At 42.8% G+C, this 25,048-nt stretch overlaps 1 protein-coding gene across 12 annotated transcripts in view; it reads left to right on the top strand.

Annotated features, from left to right (window-relative positions):
• MTSS1 (MTSS I-BAR domain containing 1) overlaps window positions 1-25,048 on the top strand; it is a 127,773-nt gene that overhangs the window by 72,300 nt on the left and 30,425 nt on the right. For 6 of the 12 annotated variants that reach the window (XM_049818356.1, XM_049818336.1, XM_049818369.1 and 3 more), the window contains exons 4-6: window positions 20,128-20,212; window positions 21,456-21,547; window positions 23,296-23,370. In XM_049818356.1, coding sequence (XP_049674313.1) covers window positions 20,128-20,212; window positions 21,456-21,547; window positions 23,296-23,370 — 252 coding nt within the window. Of the gene's footprint in view, window positions 1-20,127; window positions 20,213-21,455; window positions 21,548-23,295; window positions 23,383-25,048 lie in introns of all 12 variants that reach the window. The other 6 variants (XM_049818329.1, XM_049818376.1, XM_049818347.1 and 3 more) reach the window with 1 other exon arrangement.

The following is a 25,048-nucleotide window of genomic DNA, read 5'->3' as shown; positions in this document are numbered from 1 at the left end:
GCTAATTACTGCTGTGCAAATCTACCCTCTGGTCTGATTTCTAAATTCATCCAGGAGGCTGAGCAGCTCTGAGGATCTGCTGTAAACATGACTTATCCGGCAGGCAGTAAAGCTGCTCTCGAGCTCTCTGAGGAGAATTAAGCCTTTGTGAAAGAGACTGTCTGTTGGGCAGCTGGTTTTATCAGTCTGTGTTGCAGATTAAAACATGTTTCGATGTCTCTTCTATCAAATCAGGAAGGAAAAAAATATGTTCTCGTTACCAGCTCCCTGGCTGCATGTTAATAGAGAACTAATTGACCAAACGTCAGTCACTTGCGCTCCTTGAAGGAAAGGACCATCTCCCATGTGCTGAGGTTACAAGAACACAACCCGTGTCTTTTCTCAGGCTGACAGTGTTTTTTACATCTTACCCACAGCAGGAGCTGTGTGAGTTACAGTGTACGGAGCCCAGACTGCCGTGCCGGGGACGTATCTGCTCCCATGCTCCTGGGACGTGGGTTGCGGTGTGGAGATTGCATTGCTTTTAAAAAGGAAAGGTTCATGGTCTCTCCTAGCCCAGCTGTTAAACATATGCTTTATTCTGACTTTCCCCCCCTGCCGTAAACCTCCAGTTGTGACGCCTGTGACGTACCTTGTTTCGGCAGAAAACTCCAGAAGTCACGAGTTCAAGTTTTGAAGGTGTTAAGGCCGTCTCAAAATTGGCTGGTGTCTGTTGGGGAGATGAAATCTTGAGGTAGAAGAGCTTCTCAGCTCTGCACAGGTCACAGGTATTTGGGCGTTTTATTTGCTTGTGGTGACCAGTTTTTTCTTGCAGGAGTCCTGAGAGGAGGTTGAAGCATTGAAAGTGATTTTAGAAGAGTTGGAAACAGAAAGAAATCATGGTGCCTACACGCTGCGCCTTTACTGTTACTGTGCAAACCAAAGTACAAGATCATAATGGCAGATAAGAGTCTTGGTTTACGGCCTTCTTGGAAAGAAATATGAGATTTTGGACTTAAGTGGAAACCAAATAGATTTCATCTTTCTTGCTTTCTAGTCACGAGGTTGATACATGACTTTACTCTTTACTTGCTTTTATTTTTTGCCAGCTTATCTTTTTGCTGTGTGAGATGAATTTCTTTTGTCTTGATTCACTTTCTATTATGAGGCCACAGTTTTAGGTTTTTACCTCTAAAACTAAACATCTCCCATTTTTATAGGTACAGATGTCTTTTACATAAATCTTCCTCCTGTAACTGGTCCTGGAGCCCTTTTGCAATACAGTGTTGCAAAACTCTCATTAGGGCTTCCCTGTGTCATGGTAATATTAGACCCATTAAGCAGTAACCCTGCTTTAACACTTCTGTGAATAGCAGTGCAACGCCTAACAAAAATGCAGTTTTTACTGGGATAAATGTGTTTATGTTAATGAAGCTATGTGCATAGATGCTGGAGCTTACGGTACAAGTATTTTCCTTGCAAACCCCTGACTGATGTGTTGATAAGACTCTGGGTGAGTCTAATCCTGGATTAAAAAAACATACCATACTAAACGTGGCCTTATAAATACAACTAGGGTAGCTATGAGATAAAAATAACCCTTTCCACAGTGCAGAACACTCGGTTTAAGAGGTGGAAGAATATTTAATAAAAGGCTTTGATCAAACTACCTGCTGTAGAACAAAAACGTTTCATTGCTCTCTGTGAAAGCTTGTAATTTGTTTTTTCTTAATTGTTGTGACTGTACAACCCTAATGGACAGACCACAGCAGTGGAGTTTGAACCCAGGATCTCTGATTCAAAACCCATGAGCAGATGTTGTCTGAGGTAAAACAACTATCTATTAGCTTGCAGCCAGTAGCAAATTCCTAACCTTTATGAAATGGTCAATAAAGGGTGACCAAAGGTCTAAGCTAAAACTTAGAAAAGTAAATTTTTAAACTTAACCTGTGTGCCCCATGAGTGCAGGCTTAGAACAGGAGATACTGTGTGTAGTTTGATTCTCGGTAAGCATATTTGTCCATGGGTTGATGGAAAGACTATTTACCCTTCCCGCTAATCTATCTTTGTTCTTTGGTAACCCTCTGGACTGTGAGCAGAAGTCAGGGCCTGGTCCTGAGAGCATGAGTGCAACTTGAGTACATCGTGCCTGTGCCTGGGCTTGGAGAACTCAAGTGCTGAGGGAAAGTGAAACGATTTTAGAGGTCCAGAGGTCAGCAGGGTACATGAATGCTCTGGAAGTTTGCTGTTACCATTGCTGACTCAGCTTTGGGGAGGAGGGAAATATGTTTTTCCTTTTCAGAATTGCTTATCAAGCTGTTGGGGGGGAAAAAAAATTACTCTGGAGGAGGGGGAAGAGCCTTGGCTGTCAAGACCGCAGTTCAAGTTGCAGATACTTTCCTGTAGAACTTCCAAAATCCAGGTGTGGTTGAATGATGATGAAGTTGTGCATTACATATGACACATGAAATTTTATTCAGCTGCTCCAGCAATTTGCTGATAACATAACACCAGCTGAGGAATGGATCAGGCAGAAGGTGAAGGTGGGTAGGTGTTCATACACCACCACATTGAAGCCATTTCTGCAGATGTGAGACAGTCCCTTAAGAGTATATTCGCAGCAGCTACAACAGAAAATGAAGAACAGTGTGTCCGATTTAGCTGGAGGACAGAGGATACCCTGAGCAAGTGAAATACGTGTTCCCTGAGATCAGTGAGTAGGAGAGGTCAGGGTCTTGGTTTGTAGCTCACTGAAAGTTTGTAGCTTGTATCCAGGCACAAGCTCCAGACCTTCTCCCAGAGCTCTTGTTTGCAGTGCCTCCTCCGGAAACATCAGCCCCATTTCTTGGAGCGTCTGGGTTTTTCTATGAGACCTCTCCTTCAATCCAGCACTGACCTGGACTGACCCTGCTTAGCTTGCGAGGCAAAACAAAATTGTAGCCAGGGGACTATGGCTCTAGTAAGCAGATCCCAAACAAAATGGAAGGCTGTTAAAGTGTCTAATTGAATTATTGCACTACAGGGGCATAGTGACTCATAGTGAAGCTAATCACCTGCTGCTTTATCTTGATGGCAAAGAATAGATTGCTAGTTAAACATTTAAAGGTCATAATCATAGAAATTGTAATAGCGTTGCCTTTTTTTTCACCCCCTTTGAGTGTTATGTGTGAAGTTACTAGGGGAAATCAGGAAGATGCTCTTTGGAGATCTGTGTTCTGAGATGAGGCTCAGCACGCTTATCTTTCAGGCTCATGCTGTGGACCTCGATGCATTCATTTATGAGGGAAGCCATGCTGAAAGATGTTGGATTGGCTTTGCACGAATTTCCCCAGAACACCACCAGTATGGTATTGGTGTTCTGTGGAGAATCAAATTATCCTAAAATTTTAATCACAGATATTTGAGGCGTTCATTCTTGTTCATCACAGGGAATTCCAGGAGTAAAACTGGAGCTCAGGTCCCTATTCCCACAGTCAGGTGGGTTCAGTATTTTCGATTTAATAGTGCTTTATTGTTCATTGGGCCAAGAGCATCATACAGAAAACAGGGTTTTCCTGGTTCTGCCTAGGCAGACTGTAGACTTCTCTAGTTTTACTGTGTTGGCTGAGGAAAGAACAGACTATTTCTTCCTGGTGTTAACTTGTCCATGCGGGTGAGTGGGCAACTGTGTCGCTTGGACAGGACAATCATTCCTGTCTCTGCAGTCACCAAAGCAATCATCAGGAAGGTTTTGTAGCGAGAGGACTTGGCTCTTTGCCTGGCAGATCCTCCCGTGCTCTCTGCTGTAAAAGAACCTTCCAGGTTGACAAAGGTGATACACTTTTCGTATCAAAATGCTGGACTTGGTTTAAATAGCTCTTCTCTCGATGAATCATGCTCCTTAGATCGCATCCAATTCACTGCTGTGAGTCACCAGGACAGGTGGTGTCTGTCTTGTCGGCTCTCCTGGAGGAGCATTCAGATGATGATGGAGGAGGACTTGCAGATAAAATAGCAGAAAGCTGTGCTAAAGCATCTAAACCTCTAGCTCACTTTATAAGTCAGTGACGAGCAGTATCAGCAGTGCCTCTAGCTCACTTTAAAAGTCAGTGACAAGCAGTATCAGCAGTGATATTGGCAGTGCATTATCACTCCAATTTAAATATAGATTTTGAAGGAAGTTTGTAATATTTTCTGCATGTGGATGTTTTATGGCAGGAAGCATATCCTGCTATAAATGAATTAGCCTGTTTGAGAGGCTGGGTTAAAGACTGTGTGTGACTTAACCCTGGAAGTTTTTCCTTTCGGAAGTGTTGGCTGTACGAAATTGATAACCACTGGCATGTTTTGAGCTTGATCGTTTCCTTACTTATGGAATGGGTTGGAGAGAGCACAGTGCCGGAACAACATGTTTCCTATCGGCTGCCCAGTTCTTGTACCTTTGGTGGCCAACAAGCACGTGAAGGCTGAGTAACACGATCTAGAGAAGAGGTCTGGGCTACACACAGCTATTTTGCAATCTGGGGGAGGATGGACCTCGGTCTGACATCTGATGAGGTGTTGGGATATGCTCTGTGTTGATTTCTTTCTTTATTGCCCATCTTTCTGGTGGGTGTTCTCATCTCTAGTGGTGATTCTTATATTTAGGAGGGATCCTTGGATGCGCTAGTGGCCTCTTCCAGGGCTACAGAACTGCTATTGGGAGATGTTGATGCCTGTCACATAGAGACAGAAGGGGCCAAAACTTCTAAAGGAATGGGGTAGATAACAGTATCCAGCTGCAGATCCAGAGACCTACATTAGCACCTGGGTTTGCACTGTGCCTAAGGCTGTCCCTGGTCAGCCTTGCTCCAAATGCACCACGTCACTTTGGCCGGAGAGCCAGAGGAAGCTGGCTGAGATCCTGAGCCCATCAAATAACTTGTGCGTTGCTGGCTGCAGAAAGTAGGGCGCCTCACCCGTGAGGGCTGGTGGCTTGCCTAGATTTTGGATGGACCTTTGACCTTGCTAATAGATGGTAGAATTAATTGATGGGGGATGTATTTTTTAAATGAGCAAATTGCACAGGACTTTTACTTTTGGTCCCTGCCTGCTTGTCAGAACACATTTGCTGGGAGTGCGCCTTGGCAGAGAGATGACTAAGGTAAGTGCTCATCCTGCCCCAAACGGTCGTACTTCCTCCCCAGTTTGACTTCTCCGTGTTAAAGATAGGTTGGTGTTTCACACTATTGCCTGGCAAGGTCTGGTAGCGTCAGAGTTGTTTGAAATGTGTCCAGTGCAACTCTGTTAAAACCTGAAAGCAAAGGTGTGTTTTTAGTAGCCAGCAGCTACATTCGGATGAGGAGCACCCTGTCCGTGTGACTCATAGAGGCTCCTCCGTGCAGGGGTCAGGCTGAAGGAAGGTGGTGCCCTCTTGGAAAATAGCTTCTGCTAAAAAGATCTCTTCACCTTTTTTGAAAACTCATTTCTCTTGATACTATTTTTTCTTCCTTTTACAAAAGGCAGTCAAACTTCAAAGGAAGTCGTATTGTACCACCTTCTGTATGCACTTTAGCTTTAAAATGGAGTCTTGCCACATTCGGTTCTTGCTAGAAAAAATATCCCTGGGGATCCTCTCCCTGCTCCTGCCCATCACAACTGCTGACTTGACTTGCAAGAGCTGCCTCTAGTAAGGGGTCGAGGAGTCATTGGGTGGGTAACTGCTGATGCTGATTTTTACCTATTTTGTCTTCAATCACCTTCTTAAGTGCTTTAAAATAGTGTTCAGTTTAATTCTGTTTTCATACCAGATAACTCGCTGTGTCTCTCCTTGGAGCTTGATACACTTTTTAAATTATTTCATGCCTACATTTGTTCCTAGCTTGCCTATGTTTTAGCAAACCTGGTGTAAAGCTTTGTTAATAGATAAACCAGAGCTCCTTGAGTGTGATTCTGTTTTTATTAATGTTTACAATTCATCAGTCTCCACAGGATTTTTTAGTGCTTCCCACCTCTGCTGCCACAGGGTTTTGCCACATCTCCCGGATAGAAGAATAACGCACAACATAGAATATGTCCCACATGTATTGCTGGTTTATCCTGGGTTGCCAACTGAGGTACCTTGTTCTTGTTTTATTATAGTCTGACCAGCAAGCCATGCCTTTTTTACAGACTTTTGATCCTGTTGGGAGTGGCAGATTAAAAAGACTAACTACTTTCTTTGGACAGATTTTTTTCTTAACCAGAGAAATAGTGCTTACATCAAGACCCAATTACACTGTCCTTACTCCCGTACCAAAAAACAGTTCTTTGGGGGCTATCTTTTTAATTGAATCATTTATTTTACCTACTTTAAACAAACTGTTACAAAAATCTAGGCTAAAGCCTATTGCAAGCAGTTGTATCTGAAATGGATTGCAGCTGGACAGATTAAATGTGGCAATTATTTCTGCTGAAGGCATGCCCTTGAGTTTGCTCAGTATGAGTGACAGTGCTGCTGCCTCGGAAGACAAATTCAGAGATAATCGGTGCCCATGCGAGTGCTGCATTGCAGTTACTGCCAGCTTACGTCACGGACAGATACTCCGGCAGCCGAAGGGCTCCTCGGGAGCCTGAGGAGAGCGTGGCTTTAGTACCACGTAACAACAGACCTCATGGTCTGTGTTTTCTGTGCTTCTTACCGCAAATCTTGTGCTTTCTGCACAGGGTAGCCTTTATCAGCAGCTTTCTGTTCTCCTTAACACAGTGTAAAAAGCTGAGAGTGCTTAATCCCTTTACAGGGTTTTGGTTGGAGGGTTTTTTAGCTTCATTTTTTAATACATATATTTAGAGACTTACACATGTTATATCGTGATTACGGCTTTTATACCATTTAAACCTGTCTGCTTTAATTAGCAGTTGGCATTGCCGTATTTATAGATAGATGGAAAAAACACGAGCTAGCCATAGTCTTCAGCGCAGGGTGTATTTTCTTCTGTTGGTAAGTAGTTTGTATCCATTTTTCCATAGATAAACCAGCTTGGCAACCTGCAGATGCTGCAAGCATTGGGTACTGATGCTTGAAATAGAAATGAACTCTAAAAAGGATGTGGAATGGGGGGAAATAAATCAGAAACCGCTGTTGCATTGGAAGTCTATTAAGACTGATGATACGTCATGCTTATCGGAGCATAGCTGCAAAAGTTGACCACATCAAAAAATGAGGACATTAAAAATATATATCTTTTTTTGAATCTTCTTTGTTTCACATTATTAAGGTTCATTTTCACTTTGGTACGCTGCGGTAAGCAAAACTAGTTACCAGTACAAGTGTTTGGCTGCTTAGCGTGGTTAAGTTGGTTGGTGGGTATTGGTACAAGTGGGAGAAAGGGCTTGATTCTTTCTGGAACAAGTTGTGCCTGGTCTGTAAATGGTGTGAAAAGTGTGTGTGTGTTTTTCTTTTTAACTGCAACTTCAAATTTGCAAAAGTTTTGGCCTGTGTTGACCCTGCAATGCCCAGGAGAATGTCAAGGAACGAGAATGGTATCGTGGTATTAAACTCCCGTGTGTTAGCTGCTCCTCAAGAACTGTCTGCAGATGCACTTTACTCTGGGGAAAACAATTTGAGGCACCTTTGCCCTCTTTTGAGAAGCTCCCCTGAAATAAAGCCATAAATTACTTCTCAGTGCAGACAGTAAATACAGGCATGCGAGTGTTGCTGAAATGCTCACGTGGGGATCACTCGTTGATGGGTACATGGTGAGAAAATGCTTTGCTCTGTACAGCATTTGGTTGCTATGATCTCAATACAGTTGTATTGCAGCCTGGGCTTTGTACTACCTGTGGACTTGGAGTAGGGCACACACCATTGTCTCGAAAATGAATCATGAATCAGTGCCTTAAAGCATTACGACCCATCAGGAGAAGGTGGACAATTCAGTAACTGCCTCTTTCCTGCACACATTTTTAGGGTGGCTGCATCCTTATTCTGCAGAGTGTATTTTTCACTGTCTTGCAAGATATCTGCCTTTCAGTCTAGGACAGAGCTGAACACGCTGGTGAGCAGCAGATGGATTTGAGTCAACCTTACGCTTGGGGATTTGGGACTAGAGCCCAAGTCTTAAAGCTTCCAAAACCTGGGGGCTCTGACTAGGGTTAGCAAAATAAAATCTTGTCATCTCTGTTGGCCCTGTCTGTTACAAACTGGTTTTGAGACCATATGGCAAGATGACTTTCTGTTGAGCAATCCAAGGCTTTTCTTCCCCAGCATGTCCAGCACAGTGTTACAGATGTGGGTTTCCTCCAACTCTGTAACAATGCGTACGTTTGTATGTGTGTAATTTCTGAGCAACCTGTCCCTCAAGTGGACCGTCTTTGGGAGGAGAGCTGGGTGAATTGATCGTTCCTGCTTCACATGGCTGAGCAAGATGGAAGGAAGAGGAACCCTTTGTGTAATAGTATCAGTGTGAAATGTGGGATTATGGGTTACATCGTACTAAATCAAGGTGGTCTCTGGGGAGAGTAGTTAATAAATTCTAAATAGGAGGTGACCCTTTCTGAGCACTTTCTTCTAAACTTGTAATTTATATGCTAGTCCTGTGTATTACAGTGCTTAAAGCCTAGGTCAGAAATCCTCCATCCAACTTTGACACTTTTGTCTTTAATAAACAAATTAATATCAATAGGTCATAGCCAACTGTGTCCTGTAGGTAAGGGCTGATGAGGTCTGTTAGAAGAACAAGGGAGCATCAGAGCGTGTGAGGAGCTGTGAGGTTTAGATGGATTTCCTGCATTACCAGAGATGTCAAATGACCAGATGAATGTTTCTGTGCTAAAATCAGCTTAACCGTAAAGTACTGTGAATTCATTTTTTGAGAAACCCTAAGAAATGCAGCAAAAGTAATATATACATGGATCCATTTGAACAAGTTAGTGCTTGGGCTGGCCGTTTTTTGTAAGTGAACTTTAATTGGGTTTGTGTCATTTTGAAAATACCACAGATGCCATTTTTTCCAAGATTGGGTTGTGACAATGCTGTTTTGTGTGCATAAGGTAGATGTTTGAATTGCTTTGACAGCAAAGGTTTTACTTGGTTAAAACCAATAAACACTTTCCACATGTATTTACTGTGTTATGTTGACAAAGCAGCGTCAGGGGAGCATAGCCTCCCAAGAGGTGCTTGGAAAACTGCAGGTTTGGACTACTGGGACAATGGACTCTGGATTTTAGGTAAGGAAAATAATTTTGACAGTGGCACTAGTCAGCAACTAGAAGAGGAGCCCAGGAATCTCCACCCCTAGAGACACTCAAAGCTGGACTGGACAGACCCCCAGGAACCTCATGAAAGTTGGCTCTGCTTTTAGCGGGGGGAAAAGACCACATGGCCTCCTGAGGTCCATTCCAGTTTTGTCTCCGTGGTTTTTGCATGAGATGCTGAAAGGAAGGACCAATAACCAAACACGTTACACCAGTATTTGGAGGGGAGCAGTACAGGTATATGGACTTCCCTACCATGGAAGGAAGGGCATCCCCTAAGAAGGGTATTAAAATAGTTTTGCATGCTGTTGCTACAAAAGCCTTAGCAGCGCTGTGTATATGGATTGCAGCCTTATTTAAAACTGCCCAGCCCCAATTGGTTTCATGACTAAGGGCTATAAGATGAGCAGGACTTGGCTAGAATGGTAATAGTACTCTGAAGGTTTGTCCTGTGTGGAGGGTAAGGTGTGAATCCCCTCCTGCTCCTCTCCTAAGGGCTGTGCAATGGAAGGAGGTACAAAAGGTGTTCTGTACTGCAGTGAGGGAATGGCTAAAATGGTGGAGAAGCAGTTCTGTAAAGCAACTTCTGCTCCCCTTTCAAGGCTTAAATTTCAGGATTTGCAAAGCCCTGTTCTTAATACATCTTTGTTTTCCGTCCATCTTTTGGTTCTAGTCCTTTTCATTGATTGAAAACCTGGTTTTCTGAAACTTCTTGCAGTTGTTCTTACTAAGGATGATTGAGTGATATTTTAAAACTTAGCCTTCTTGCAGAGGCCTTACAAACATGGCGTGCATTGCATGTGTGTGTCACAGCAGGCAAGTACAGCAGAATTACACGCATCTGCTGTTCAGTGGTCGAGACGTGTTTGCTACAGTCCAGCAGAGCTTGTTTGGAAGAAGAAATCCAGTTGCTCTGTCCTTGCAGAAGGAGATAAGCACGTCCTTGGTGTTTGCATGCCAATCAGTGCTGCTAAGTGTCTTGCTGTATGCCATGTTTGTAATGCTGTACACTTCTGCAGCTTCATTTGATCTTTTCTACAAGATGTGCTTTTTTCTTTTTGTGAATCAAAGAACTCTTGAAGCTTTTCTCCTGCTGTACTCTTCATGGTTTAAGCAGGCACACTTTAAATGCAGCCTGACAGCGTAGACTGTTTGGAAGGATTTGTGGGATAAACAGGCGTTTGCCTGCAGAGCATGTGAATCTGTGCATTCAAAGCAGCCAAAGATCTGGGGAGCACAGTCCTGTGCTTGTAAGCTGTCTCACCTGATCTGCATGCAGCCTTGTTCTTGTGTGAAGCTTGCTTCACTTGCTGCTTACAAGTAAAGGAGAAAATGCCTGTACCTTTTCTAAATTCAAAGGTATGAATTCAGAGTTTGCTGTGTCTTTCAGAGCATGTATTTATTGAGTTTGTGGCCAAAAGCACAAAGACCTCTGGTTTCTCTGCTTGGAGATGACTGTCCTCATTTCACTTTCTGTAACAGGTGGAATATTACTCTTTTTTTAAGCCAAGTTCAGTGTTGTGTATCAAATTCCTTCGTACTGCAGGCTTAAGCAGCCAGCTGGTGTCAAACCCATGTGGTGACATTCTCCTTCGCTTTTGTGAAAATTCATTATATTGCTGTAAGGCTGAGGAAGCTGAAGTTGAAAATAAGTGGGATGTTCCAAAAAAAAAAAAAAAAAAAAAAAAGCCTATCAGTGAGGACAAAACTAATTAACTGTTTGAGAGCTAACCTGATGAACAGCATCACTGTCTTTATATATAGCAACAGGGAAAATGAGCTTTGGGGCAGTCTGGATAACTGTAAACACCAGTGCCTTGGATTCTTGTTACCTTTTCATTATCTGCCACTCAATTAAAGAGGTGTACAGGTTCTCCATGTGTCTGCTGACAAGTCTCCTGAGTTTTAGAGGAGAAGTCTGCAAAGTTAGTGTGTTTTTAATCTCTAGGCTTCTACCAAGCCAAGTTGAAATGAGTTTGGAGGCGCACTGAATAAATCAGGAGGGATGAAGTTGAGCCATGGGTATTTCAATTCATACTTAAGACGATTTTTGAATGGCCTTTGGAGCACATAGAGCAGCTGCCTTGAGAAAGTACCAGAAAGAGGATGTATGGACTTTTGAAGCGTCACCACCAGCATCCCCCCTATATATGCCAGTTGCAGTTAGAGATCATTAACGCTGAGTACAGGCACAAGGTTGACCCAGCAGGAGGGAACCACATCCCTTAATAGCTGGGGCAGGGGCAGAGCTTCCCCTTCTGCACAGGGACTAAGATGCTGCGCTTGATGCTTAGGTGTCTGCTGAGTCTTTTGATGGCTTGATGATGCTGTATCTCTGTACAACTAACTGAAACATAATGGACTTTCTCTAAAATTTCTTGAACTGATAATTTCTTAACATGGTTTGAATGATTTTTACCTCTCTTTGTCTCTCCACGATCTTTCCCTCTGTTCACTAAGGAAGCGTACTTTGTTGGAAGAAGTGACAGCATATAAAAATAGCACTGCCTTATTCTGCAGATCTGCTTGCTGTGGGGTTTCAGTTAGATCTGCTGACTTGGATTTAAAAAAAATATAAATCTTTTCTTCTGCTTTTTGCACCTGCTTGTCCTGGTCGTGCTTGATTTTGTGCTTCAGAGGCAGCAGCTATGTGGTCATAGCTTAATTCCTTGCTGGATTGGGTCAGCAGCACAGGTGGTTGAGAGACCTGAATTAAGGAGCTTTTGACTTTTGGGGCCAGGGTGTTTGCAAGGCCGATACCTAAACACAAAGAGGAGAGATAACCTGTAAGTTTTTCACAGCCTCTGTGGAAGTTGCCAGTTCAAAATAAGCGGTGGGTGTACTGCCGAGTGTGCAGTGGAATTGCACTTGGTGTTCCAAGCCATTTGCTGTTAAGTGTATTATCCCTTCCCCTCATTGAATATTGCTGGCATCTAATCAGATTACATCGCAGTTCATAGCTGTGCCCAGACAAAATAAAGAGCTGCACTTCATAAGAACATAAGGATCTTGAGTTACTGCCTTCTTCACACATCGGGCTCACATTAAGGGTTCATTTAGAGCCAGATTCATGAAAGTACAGAGATCAGTGAGTCTGGCTATCTAAATAGGTCTGAACCAGAACTCTGTCTTTTCACCGTCTGGAGCAGGCAGTAGAGCGTGGTCCTTCGTGCAGCAAGTATCCCTGGTTGATGGAGCCAACCTTTAGACACCCATCGGCTGACGGCTCGGCTCTGGGGTGCTGCACAGGTGGGGGGTTACTCCAGAATAGCACACAGGCTTGGCCTTGCCTTCTTCAGCAGCTTCAGGAATTCCCTCTTCATTACAAAGAGTCCTTTTTATTAGCATGCTCTTTTTTTTTTTTTTTTTTTTTTTTGGAGAGCAAGCTCGATGACTCACTTTGCTGCCTTTCTTAAGCCATTAGTGGGTGTAGCATTTGGAGGAATGCAGTTGGATCTGCTCAGATTAAGACCGTTAGGTTTACATAGCTATTCATAGAATGATATCAGAAATATGTTCAACTGTAAATTTGAAAAGAAATGGCGAAAAGGTATGGACAATTAGTGGGCACAGCTTCATTGTGTGTAGAGATGATTAGCAGACCCTGTATGTTTTCAGTAATGAAATTATTTGTATTCCAAAGAATAAAATGTAAATAACGGCCCTTGGAAAACAGAAGTGTGGTATTTGCTCTTCTAAGCAAATCTGTTTCTAATGATGCTTTATTTTTGTGGCATTAAGACCTTGATGTGGAACTCTGGGATCATAAAAACAGGCAACAAGCACCTGTAAGGAGGGATGGTTATTAATTCTTGAAAGAAATCTCCAGATGCAAAATGCTGCTGTCTGTGCTGGCAACACCATTTATGAAAGGGAGAGGAGGAGGGACCAAGCCAGCTTGCACTCCTGACACAAACATGCTCAAACTTGAGGCTTTTGTTAGTGGGAAACACTTCTACCTGGTCTTTAACTGCTATCTAACATGATGTCATGGCTCAGTGATGCATTTTGTGTCTCTTACAAGTTTGTGAATCAGTGACAGACTTCTTAGTTTCTCCACAATTGAACCGATGCATCCTACAATAACTTAACTTAAACCTTCCCAAAGCATTTTCAGCCACCTCTGTGTGTGACGTCCTGTTTAAAAGCAGAGGGCCACACACACGTGAGCTTTTTGGCATGCCCTAAAAGCTGACTAAACCCAAACTGTCCAAAGATCATAGCAGAGCTGGTTCATGACCGTATTTAATGTGTCAGACTGACTGTGTAGTGACCTCCATGTGCATTGGTGAAATTCTGACCCTGCTTGTTTAACGGCAACACTTGTGTTGACTCCCATGGGGTGAGGATTTTGCACAGTGCTCTGCTAGGAGAAAGCTAGGGTAAGCAAAAATGCTGCTGAGCAGAGGAATAAGCTAGATCAGAGGAAGTAGTAAGAGCTTTCTTGCATGTTCTTTAACATACTGACTAGAACATGGTCGTAGTCTGTTTTAAGGACTTCCTAAAGCTGGCGGTTGCCAGGGCAGGCTGTGGGCTAGGGATGGCTCAGGTTTCCTGTTCCTTTTGCTTCTTTATTGCTTTAACTAGCTGCCACTGGCACTCTTCTTAACTCTTCTTCCTCCTTTAAAATCAATGCAAATACAGTTTGAGATCCTGCTAGTCCCATCCATGAATAATACTAGTTTCTTCTGCAAAAGAGAAAATAAACCACCTATTGCATTTTCTTCTCAGGATCGTCTGGACTGCATGGGGCTGTAGCAAAGGTGACAACTTCATATCAGGCCTCTATAAATATGTTTTCCAAGTAATTTGCCCAAAAGGGCGCTCGACTGAACATTGCAAACAATCTGTTCCTTTGCAATGACAACCGAAGAGATGTAGTACATGATGATGGCCTGCCAGAGTTGTTTTGTTAAATTCAGTTAATCTAAAATCCTTAGGTGAGTTTGACCTTGAATCTGCATTTGTTGATCCAGTCTTCTCTGAAAGATGTCTAAATTAAAACACTTTTTTTTAAATACGTCAGGAAATGTTTTTTTGCTGGTTTTGAGCAGCAACTTAAAAAGACTTTGCCAAGCACTGCTCAGAAAGGCTCATAGTAGCTGTAGGAATAAGGATGCCCTGTTTTCTTTTCCTGGCTGGTAGATGCTGAACAACATCCCTCTGTTGTCTGCAGTTCTTGATGTGTTTTTCCAACTTACAAGCCTTACCTTGGCACCCTGAAACATAAAGTGCTACCACTTTCTGGTTTCTGTCCCAGTGGTAATGCTTACAACCCCTATGCTGGTTACTTTAGGCAAAAGCCCTCCTTTTTTCTCTGTCTGCTGTAACACACTGGCACTGATCCCATCATCCTTCAGTTTCACGGAGGCATCCACATAAACAGTTTTGCAAGATCGAGGTCCATGCCTCATGTAATCAGTGATGGAAACTGCTTGCTCTTCTAACAGCATGAGTTTGGATAAGGGTTGAGTAATGACCATTAACTTAAAATGTCCTACTGTTAGTCATCCTGTCATAGCCTCCGTGTTCAGATTTGTATTTAATAATCCTGCCTCTGTTCCATTCCTACTTTAATCTTTGCTCGAAAATGGAAGCCTCTTCTGATAACTTTGAAATTACAGAAATTACAAAAGTATTACACCCATTTTTTATAAATCTTTCCTTTTGGGGAATGAGGGAAATAGCTGGCACATTTGGACTCTGCCCTTGAAGATAAAGATGAGCTCGTTAATAAGTTGGAGCCTTAAAGGCACTTCCTGAAAGGCAGTCATCTTCTGAGCCTTCTGGGGTTGCTCAACAGTGAAGCGAGAGGAGGAAGATAAGAGGTTGATTGTAGTGGGTTGTTTGGAGTATACAGAGGCCATGCAGTTGTACAGCTGCACATTTCATCAAATAATCATTTCCTTGATACATGATCATTATTAAATACAAACATAATGACTCCAATAAAACAATTGAGTCTCTCTCCTACAATCTCTCCCTGTTGTCTCTCTGCAATGTTGAATGACAAGCAAGCATCAAAAGAAAATAATTTATGGCTTTGTAGTGGACTCATTGTAGTGTCGTGGTCCACAAGCTTTCGTTTAATTATCTTACATGAAAAAGGGTTTGGTCTTTTACAGGCTTAGGCAGGAATATGGAGGAGCAGGTAAGGTGAGAGCGAGAGCACATTTTGCCTTGCAGTGTTGCCTTTTACTTATGAGAAATAAGGCTGATGTTATCGCCCACTTTCTAATCAAATTTGACAGGAGCATTTTGTTAAGCCACTTTCTCTGAGTCGGAATTCTGATGAATACGGCTCTTGTCTCTGGTTTCAAAGTATTACTTTACACTGTTCCCAAGCATTGTTTGCCTTAATGGATGAATTATTGTAGTATGTCAGAGAAGCAGATAATTCACAGCCTCATTTTATAAACTGAGAGCCCAAAGCACAGTAGGTTAACCTGCATAGCTGCAGAGCAGTGAATGGAGCCCAGGTCACCCACCCAGCATACTCTTGGTTTGATGACAAGTTTGCTGAAGTGACCTCAGTATTTCTCTTCAGGAAATTATAGCTACTGGAGAGTGTCGTGACTTTTTGCCAGGGATCTGCTTGTAAGTGAAGTGGAGACAGGCAGTGCTTTCGGCATACTCCTGACACACTTCTGTTTCAGGTGCTGTTTTTGCCGCTAAGTTTGTGTGTTGGTAACACTGAAAAAGGAGTTATCTCCACTTGGTCTTCTGCCTGCCTGGCTCCTGGCTCTGCCCTTGAGTAAGTGGGCAATTGGTCACCTATGGAGCTGGTCTTTTTGAAAGGATAAACCATAAATTAATTTGGAAGCTGAAGCAGGTTTTGTATGACTGTGGCATAGCCCAGTGCAATAAACTTACCAGATTTTGAATACTCAGCTGCATAGCCAATACTAGGACTTGCATGCGTGTTAGTGTTGCTTGTAAGGTCTGTCTCTGTTTGCAGAGTATGCATGTTGGCCACCTGCTCCTTCTGTGAGTAAACTCTACTACTGTAACATTGAACGATAATTTATATAAAGTATACGTTACTCTTGCTCACTAAGGCTGTGTGGCTGAGATTGGGTAAAAGAAGCAAATCCAAACTATCGTCCCTTGTTATGTTTGGACTTTTTCAAACCACTGCAGTGGTACAAAATGGCTCCCTTCTGCCAGTTTGTGTAGCCAGCTGATCCCAGCCTTTTGGAAACAGGAGAATCAGTGCAGTTCTGCTGGTGGGAACCAGCCTTTGCAGAAACCTGCTGGCAGTTGAGTTAAACCCTTTGCACCGCACCTGTTCCTGGAAGGAGCGCTGAATGCATCGGTAACCACCATGGTGCTCCAACTCAATAAATCAAGGGGTGGTGAGAGGCCTGTATTTAATTGTATTTTTTTCTTCCTCAAGAAGTATTTTGATTCTTTACAGATAATATAGATGGGAACAGGGAGGTAAAGCTCTGTTTAACTCCAGTGCTGTTGGAGTACTTAATACATTGAGGAGAAGTGGTGGGATTCAGGCATGAGAGGAGATGGGCTGGTACTCTCCTTCCTTCAGTCTGGTGGCTGATTTTTAACAAGGGATTGCTGAGGCACCCCCAAAATGCAAATTGTTTAGGCATATCTGAGGAGGCGGTCCTTTCCGAAATGCTGCTGCTGCTGTTTTGGCATCCAGAAACTCTGCAGGAGGTGTATCTGTACCTCCGTGGGCCGTCTCGTCTGGGTAGGTACGTAGGGACGCTTGGACACAGTTCCTGCCTCTGCTAATCGTGTGAGTGCCAAAATTAAAAAGCCTCTTGTCTCTTGCAAAGGTTCTCTCTCCTATACTTGATTAGACACCAGTGACACTAGCTTTTAAACAGGAATTGGAAATGCATAGTGACTTTATTGTAGCAGCGTGCGTTGAATGGAGACGGGTTCCCCTTTGCTGGGGCAGAAGCTGCTGGCACGGAGCAGCTTTTCAGTGGGCGCCTGCCACCTGCCTCCCTCCGTGCTCGATGCACCGCATGTCCATTAGCTGCCAGGCACGTGGTGAGATGGCAGCGGGCTGCGAATGAGAAGGCTTGGAGGAATAAAAACAAAGCGCGCCTCTGTCTGCGTCCAACAGCATTGTAAGCCTTGCGGCAAGAGACTGTAGGGAACTCTTTAAATGGTCCTGTAGCCAGAGGAGCAGAGAGGATGGCTGGAAAGACTGTACAGGGGACGCGGGTTCACTGCAAGCATTATGTTGTTTTGCAGTACTGCAGAAATCTCATTTCCAGGGTAGTTAAACTTGGTGTATTCTGAAATCAGTTTATTGTAAACTCAGTTTATATATCAATAAACTAATTTTATTGATGGTAGCGAGCTATGGTTTTGCAGAGGAGCAGGAATCCTTTCTTGTTATAGCCATTTGGAGTGATCGTGTTGCCCAGCACTTCATTTTTAGGCAGGTTGAGTTTATAATTTAAGTGCTGTTTGAGAGGGATTTACGCTCTTTAGGGTGGGCTGAGCAGCACCTTTCTCAGCGAATGGTTGGCAAGAGCTGCTGCGTCAGGAGTTCAGATCACCTCGCTGACCCTCGCCAGCACTGTCTGGCTCCCTGCACACCTTGGCACGGGATGTTAAAGTGGAGCCTCGCTAGCCCCAACCCACTCCCCACAGTCCTTCCCGGGTCCCTGCTGACTGAGCTGAGATGTTGGCTCAGCCCTCCCAAACTTTCCAGCAGGACCCCTCATTCCCCTTCCTCAGCAGGATCCTAAATCCATCTTCTGCAACACCTTGTTTCCAGAAGGGGCATTAAAAACTTCTCAGACCCTTTTTTCCCCTTTTCCTTTGCTTTGTTAGAGTAGTCTTTATTCACAGAATGAAGTTAACACCTCATACCTCCATGCTCTTGTAAACACTTAAGGGTAACATGAAGTTTCAAAAGGTGGGAAGAACCAGTAACTCCCTCATTCTGAACCAGCTGGGTTTGGTTTTTTTCCGTGGAATAATCTTTTTATTCCAGGTGTTCTTTATTTTATTGTGGTTTTTTTAAACAAGCACAACTACCAATACTGACTTTGTATAGCTGTTTTGCGGACCTTGCCCATCCATCTGTACTATGTGTTGAGGCGGTATGTTTATGCTTCAGTTATTGAGGTTTTGGTTAAAATTTTGTTACCTTGCACGTTAATATTAATAGTAACTGACCCTTGTTTCCTAGTCTCCAAGACACATGGTGCCTTATTTCCTATTTATTGTTCTGAAAGACTCTTCCTTTTTTCATGTAATGGGCTTAGGAAAGCAGTGTCACTTAACCATTGACAGTCCTTAATATTCCAGAATTTCAGTGAGTTTTCAACCTGAAAAACCTGCCTTTTGCATAAACTTGATCGGGAATTGCTCTGCCGATGGCTGTGGAAGTTTTTGGTTCATTTCTCCATCTCTGCCTTTAGGAGTTGTGCCGCATGAGGCTCTGAGTTACTTTTATTTGGCAGTGGCTCCAGACAAAAATGCCCATGTTTTGGGACAGAGATCCCCTTTTTGTTGTGGAAGTTGTCCTGTTCCTCCAGTTGTTTTCTCTCCATTACACTTTTCCCCATCTTCTGTATTGCTTTTCTAGTTACCAGAGTCTGTTGCAGCTTGTGCAAGTGCAGCATTGCCGGAAGAAATAGGTCTGGATCCAGGCTGGAGTCCATATGCTTTTCCCAGCCGCCCATATGCAGCAAGGCTACAGCTCTTCACTGTTACCAAATAATATTATTTCAAAAGCTCCTTATAAAAACATGAGTAATTGGGCAAGTGACAAAGGACTTTCTGTTTATCTTTTTGAACAATGGAAAATACCAAATAGCCACAATTTGTTCCAGTTATTCAGTGTCTTTGTTTCAGAGCTGTTTCGTGGGCACAGGATTTAATTCTGCAGGAACACAAGAAGATGATTACATGTTTTCATGCCAAAAAAATAAAATTATTAAAATTTTCAAGTTCCTTTACTAGGAAAATATTTTTTACTTGCGCAATACCATTTTTAAAGCCTAAGGAAGATACTTTTCTGTATATTACAAGTCTAAGGTTATTTTAATAATCAAATGAGACTTTTAAATAGAAGCTGATATCTTCGCCATTCCGGAGAGTACTACAGTTTGGAAGAGCTTTGTACAAAGGTTGATGTTTGTACACTGAGAATAGTAGATTTGGCTTGCAGATAAGAACTAAGAAATTATCAGAACTAACGCTAATTAAAACAAAATTATATTGAAATTTAATAGGCTGATCAAAGTTGGTAATGCTGATTAAAGTGGGAAATGGAGGGATGTATGCTTTTAAAAGGGAAAACTTCGGAGGAGGAACACTTGCAATTATCCTTGCTGTCATACAGTTACCAGAAACTGAGAGAAGGTATAGCGCAAATAGTGCCACCTTCTGGCAATGTAATGAAAAATATATGCGTGATCTGAGATGGCAGGTACGGGTGATACGCTGATGATATATGTCAGTGATGTATGAGGCAATATGTAGGATTAGTCACATATTCTGGAGGACCAAAATCCTTTTAAGGCATTGGGTCTAAAGAATCTAGGTATGGGAAAATTGGATCGAATGCTCTAGGTTTATTTCCCAAATGTGGAAATAAACTGTCTGTAGATGCCCACTTGCTTGCCAGCTTTGCTTCTTGTCTTTTGACATCTCAAGCCCTTTTCTTTTAACTCTCCTGCCGCGGAGTTGGGCCTCATGGCACATAAAGCTGCTGGGAAGAACTGTGTTTTAATTGTGTTTAATTCTTCAGTTCTGGTCTCTGGATGAACAAGAATTAATCTCTTCCCAAGGTGGTAGATATCCCTGAGGTCTGCCCAGTTATAGCCTGGTCAATTCTACAGTTATAATGAATCTGTTTTACTCTGCTCTGGAAAAATTGGCACCTGCCTTCTGCTTGGCATGGCTCTACACCACAGGCAGGAATCTCATCCAGGGGTCTCACCTGCCTCATGTTTTGTTTTTCAGGTGGTACCAGAGAGATTGGGTCTGCTCTCACCAGGATGTGTATGAGGCACAGAAGTATAGAGTCCAAACTCCGGCAGTTCTCAAGGTGAGTGGCTCTGTACCTGGCCTGGAGCTCGAGGTTCGTCTTTCATTTGCTACTGGGGAACACCTAAAGCTGTTCACCAGCATTGGCTTTTCACCTGGTCTCTGATCATGTCGCTGAGAACAGCAGTTGTTTTCTCCCTCACAGCACATAGGTGTTGTGAACGTGCAGGATTTCACTGCATGTTCTGCGGACTGGGCTTGTCACCTCAAATCATTCTAAATGCTGTTGGTTTCTGTTGCTCGGTGCTGAGCAGGCGGCTGCTGATGTGACCGACTTGTCTTGGTTTCAGGACTTTAAGCTTTGTCACTAAGTTTTAAAGCAGCAGCAAGTGTTGTGCTGCTTCCTCAGCTTACCGGAGAGTCCAGATAGCTTGCAGCCGAGAGAGAAACTTTCAGCAAACAATTATGGAAAAGGCAAATTCTCTCATCCCCTTTTTGCAGTTGAAGTTAGACTGTAGAGGTAATGGGAGAGGATTAACTCGTAGGCTGGGCTATACATAAACAACCTACTTCTGTAGTAAGTAGTAGTTTGCAGGTGTGCCTTTTTTAACCAGACTTAAAAGTTACACTTGACCTGAGGTCAACCAAAATGATACTTCACCATTTGCCTGATGACCTGGTTTGTTTTTTCCCTTTTAAAATAAAGATAATTGTGAAACTGGCTGTGAGGAGACAACTTCAGTCTCTAGTTACCCCCGAGTTAGCTGTTTACATGATTTGATCCCAATCTCATTAATTAGTGGAACATTAGTAGTGCCGTATCACGGACTCCACTGGTGAGAGGTGAGGCACGTTGGTGGGCAGGATGTTGTTCGCTTGTACAACTGCTCTGTCTTCTTGTGCATATACATGTGTTATTTAAGTTCATAATCTTCATGGCTGCATGAACCTTTCCGGTCTCCAGACTATCCATTTAAACTGCTCTTTGTGTGATAGATGAGTAGGATCTAACTGTTTACATTGGCCTTGTTTCGGGTCACTCCTCTGGTTTACACTCTGTTCCTCACTGTCCTGAACTTCTGCACAGTAATTCCGGTTATCTTGTGATGTGGATTTTTTTTGATCCAGTCCTTTCTTTTGCTTTCTCCAGCGTAAACATTTTTATATTCTGATATTTACATTGTGACACTGGTAGCTGTCGCAGCAAAAAGTAAAAATACTCCAATATTGACCTTGGCTCTCTATATAAGAATAGGGGCATCTGCAGGATTTGATTGCTCTTTGTGTTTTTTCAACAAAATTAGTGCTTTAATTGACTGTCTGATAAACCCACTTCAAGAACAGATGGAAGAGTGGAAGAAAGTGGCCAATCAACTGGATAAAGACCATGCAAAAGGTAGTTACAGAGGAAGAATTCTTTAATAGGAGTAAGATTGTAATATCAGCTTTTCTTCCTCTTTTCATGTTTGTACTGGGAAACTGAATGACGTGCTTAAATATATATAGCAACTTTTCTCTTCTAAAACACTCCTCTCCCAAAGTGGCTAACAAATTTTTAACCCTTGCATATACATTTTGAAGGTTTAGTTTGCAGGACCCCAAGGGATGGGTTGTTTTTCTAGACTGGTAAGCAGTGACTAGTTTTAACTCTGTTGGCCTACTCTCACTGTATGAGCTCCACTAGTGCTGAGGAATGGGGATGCCGCATCTATGCCTGCAAAGCCTGGGGATGTAGTTAAAAGCTAACTGTAAAATCATGTTATGTCTCAGACATAGCTCCCTCCAGAGAATGCACAGCCCTGTAAAACATTGAGCATCATTATTTTATATCTGATGTGATACAGAAATGTGCACCTGGGGAACAGGAAAGCTGTGTCTTTGGACATGGGATACCCAGAGCTGCAGTGCTGATGACGGCTCCAGAGCTTTCCTGGGGTAATGAGCAGGAGGCAGCAAACACTTGCACAGCAAGAGCATGTTGGTAGATGCCTTCGGCTTTGCAAAACTGTATTGGGGATGATGGCCCTCTAGCACGGGTGCTGAAAGCAGGTTGCAGTTCACCACTGACCCTTGAAAACTGAAGACTTACTATGTCTGAAAGAAGTGTCATCACCATAATTTATTTTGGGGAGGGTAAGAACTGATGGGAGGGAGTGTGCTTGGCCTCCAAAAGAGGATCTGCTTCTTACCCCACGATTACTGTTGTCAAACAGAAGCAGCTAAATCAGCAGCTCTTGTAAAAACTTCCACCTTGTTCTGTGGAGAGTATCAAGCAGGTGGTGAGCAGGAGGGAGGAATCACCTGGGTTCCTGCAGGTAGGGGTGACCCTGGCCAAAGTGGCAGTGGGATTTAGGGTGTAGTGGGTAGGCTTGGGTGTTGGGGGTGCAGTTGGTCCTGGTACAGGTCCTGTGCCCACCACCAGCTTGCTTCTGTTTTTCCATCTATAGAAGAGTAACATTGACCTCCTTTGTTAAAGTGTATGTGTATATGTATATACATGCATACATGCCTTTTATCTTTTTTTTTTTTTTTTTTTATTTTAAAGTATCAGTTTTCATATCTGGTACCTTTAACATGCCTGGACTAGAGGTGGAATATTTTGTTCTGGGATTTTAATTTCTCCCAGGTTTTGCAGCTCATCTGAAAATGAGGACAACTGCAGGGTGCTCCACTTCATCAGAAAGAGCTGGCAATGTGAGCCTTCATTGGGCAAAGTTTTAGCACCCTCTCCCTCTGCCTGGCTCTCATGCTGGAGAGGGATCACAGGATATTCTCTACCTTCCCATTTCTGGGTACTTGTTTTTGAACACAGATGTTTCGAGAAACCTGTCATCTCTGTTTTCCATTCCTGAGAGTGGATGAGTCTCTGAAATGAAAAGCACTCTAATTTTGTACTGTGTTCTCAGTTGTTATTTCTGTAAAGGCTTTGTTTATTTGGGAAAGATTTTGGTATGTGAATGTGCTCACACCCTAAAATGTTATATTAAGCCAAACTTATAGGCACTACAAAATGCGAGTTCTAAGTTGCTTTGATTAATAGTAGCTGTCCTCTTAAAATTTGTAGTCTAGTGTCTTTAAACATAGCCTTTTCTGTGAAAAACATTCATCAAGTATGTTGATAATAGAGACTGTGTGTTTTTTTAGAATACAAAAAAGCCCGCCAAGAGATAAAAAAGAAATCATCTGATACACTGAAGCTACAGAAGAAAGCGAAGAAAGGTAACCTACTTCGTACTTGTGCTGTTAAAAACCTTTTGTGCTGTGTTCATTGACAAAGATTGAACAGCCATAGGACTTTTATTGTAATAATTTGGTCCCCTCTGATGTGTTCCTGGCACATACTTGAACACCAGGGTACAATTACTATATGTCATTTAAATCATATTCTGAAGCTGCTATCTAATGTTCTTATACAGAAGCCTTAAAACTGTTTGTACAAAGTCAATGATGTTTTAAAATAGAGCACTTGATGCTAACTTATTCCTGTTAGGAACTTGACACTGTAACATGACTTGTGCAGATACCTGTAAAATTTTCTAGAATCTTTTAGAATAATATAAAAAAAAGCCATTATGTAAAATGTTCTGTAACTATTAAGATTTCTCACTGTCCTCCCTTTCTACCACCTTTCTTCTTTTTTTTCTTTTTAACAGCCTGTAATCTCTTAAACCTTACATTATTCCTCAGAGTGTGAGAAGGTGGCATGGGTTGTTGTCAGGGGGAGGGCACTTGGCAACTGTAGAAAACTAAAGATGAGTAAGAAAAGGGAGTTGTCCACAAAGGCAATCTGTCTTTTTTAGCAGCTGAATCTCGTGCTCCTGTTGCTCTCCCACCACCATCTTGCAACAGGAGTTTCATCATCATGTTAATGGAAACAAGCATCACTGATAGCTGCAGCAGTGCCATCACTAAGGGTTTTACTTGGCCAAGTGCAAACTCCACCAAGCTTTGGAAAAATGATACAGAGCTTGTACGGAAGCAGACTTTTTGGTTCCCTTTCCTGGCACCGGGCTCTTCCCAGCCAAATAGGAAGGGTTCTTTGAGCAGCTCACAGCCTGCAGGTTGCAACTTGTGCTTTCCCTCCTGCCTAAAAACTGTGTGAGCCCAGGGACAAGCAAAATAAATGCTGGGGCGGGGAGTTTCTTGAACTTTTTAAATTGTGTGTTGCCCAGAACAGGTGAGCTGTCTCTAACTGTCCTTCCTAATAGGTGAGTCAATAATTACACTGGTAGAAAGTAGCATGATTGGAAAACTGCTCTTAGAATTTTAGCTGACTTTAGATGATGGATGAGGGAAAGAGAGATGGAAGCCAGCAAGAGGGAGCTTAGCTCAGTAGGCTGCGCCTGCCTGTCTTGTCTGTGGAAAAGTTTAGTGTTTTAAATTAGAATGGTCATCTTTAGGAGAACATGATTTTTTGTGATCAGGTTTTATTTTGGGGTGATGTGTAAACATGTTTCACATTTTATGTGACGAATTGTCTGACTTCAGACCAACAGCTTTAGAGAACCTGTGATAGTCCCTCTGTTTCTTTTCCTTTCTTCCCCCCTTTTCTGGTCTCATCGCTTCTTGTCCCCGTGTGATACAAACAACCCCTCAATGCATGTGAGAGCTGAGTAAAGCATGTCTGTGATCTGGGAAGAAGGAAGCATTTTTTGAACCTGTTTCTATGAATTGACAGCTATCAGGCTCCATCTCCCTTTTATCCTGCTTCTGAGTATTGAATAAATCAATCTGCAACCTTGGAGGAGGAAACAGCATTTTCTGTAAGGTGGGAAGACGAGAGAGAAGCACTTAAGGCCTTCTGGAAAAAAACCCACTGTTCTCATAACACAGATGCATGCCACCATACACAACTGTCAGCAGTGGTTAAAGCCAAGTGGACTTTCTCCTTGGATTT

Source organism: Accipiter gentilis, chromosome 2, assembly GCF_929443795.1.
Source record: "Accipiter gentilis chromosome 2, bAccGen1.1, whole genome shotgun sequence".
In the NCBI taxonomy this organism is placed as follows: Eukaryota; Metazoa; Chordata; class Aves; order Accipitriformes; family Accipitridae; genus Astur; species Astur gentilis.
Note: the sequence above shows the minus strand (reverse complement) of the source record. Positions and strands in the feature narration are given on the sequence as shown.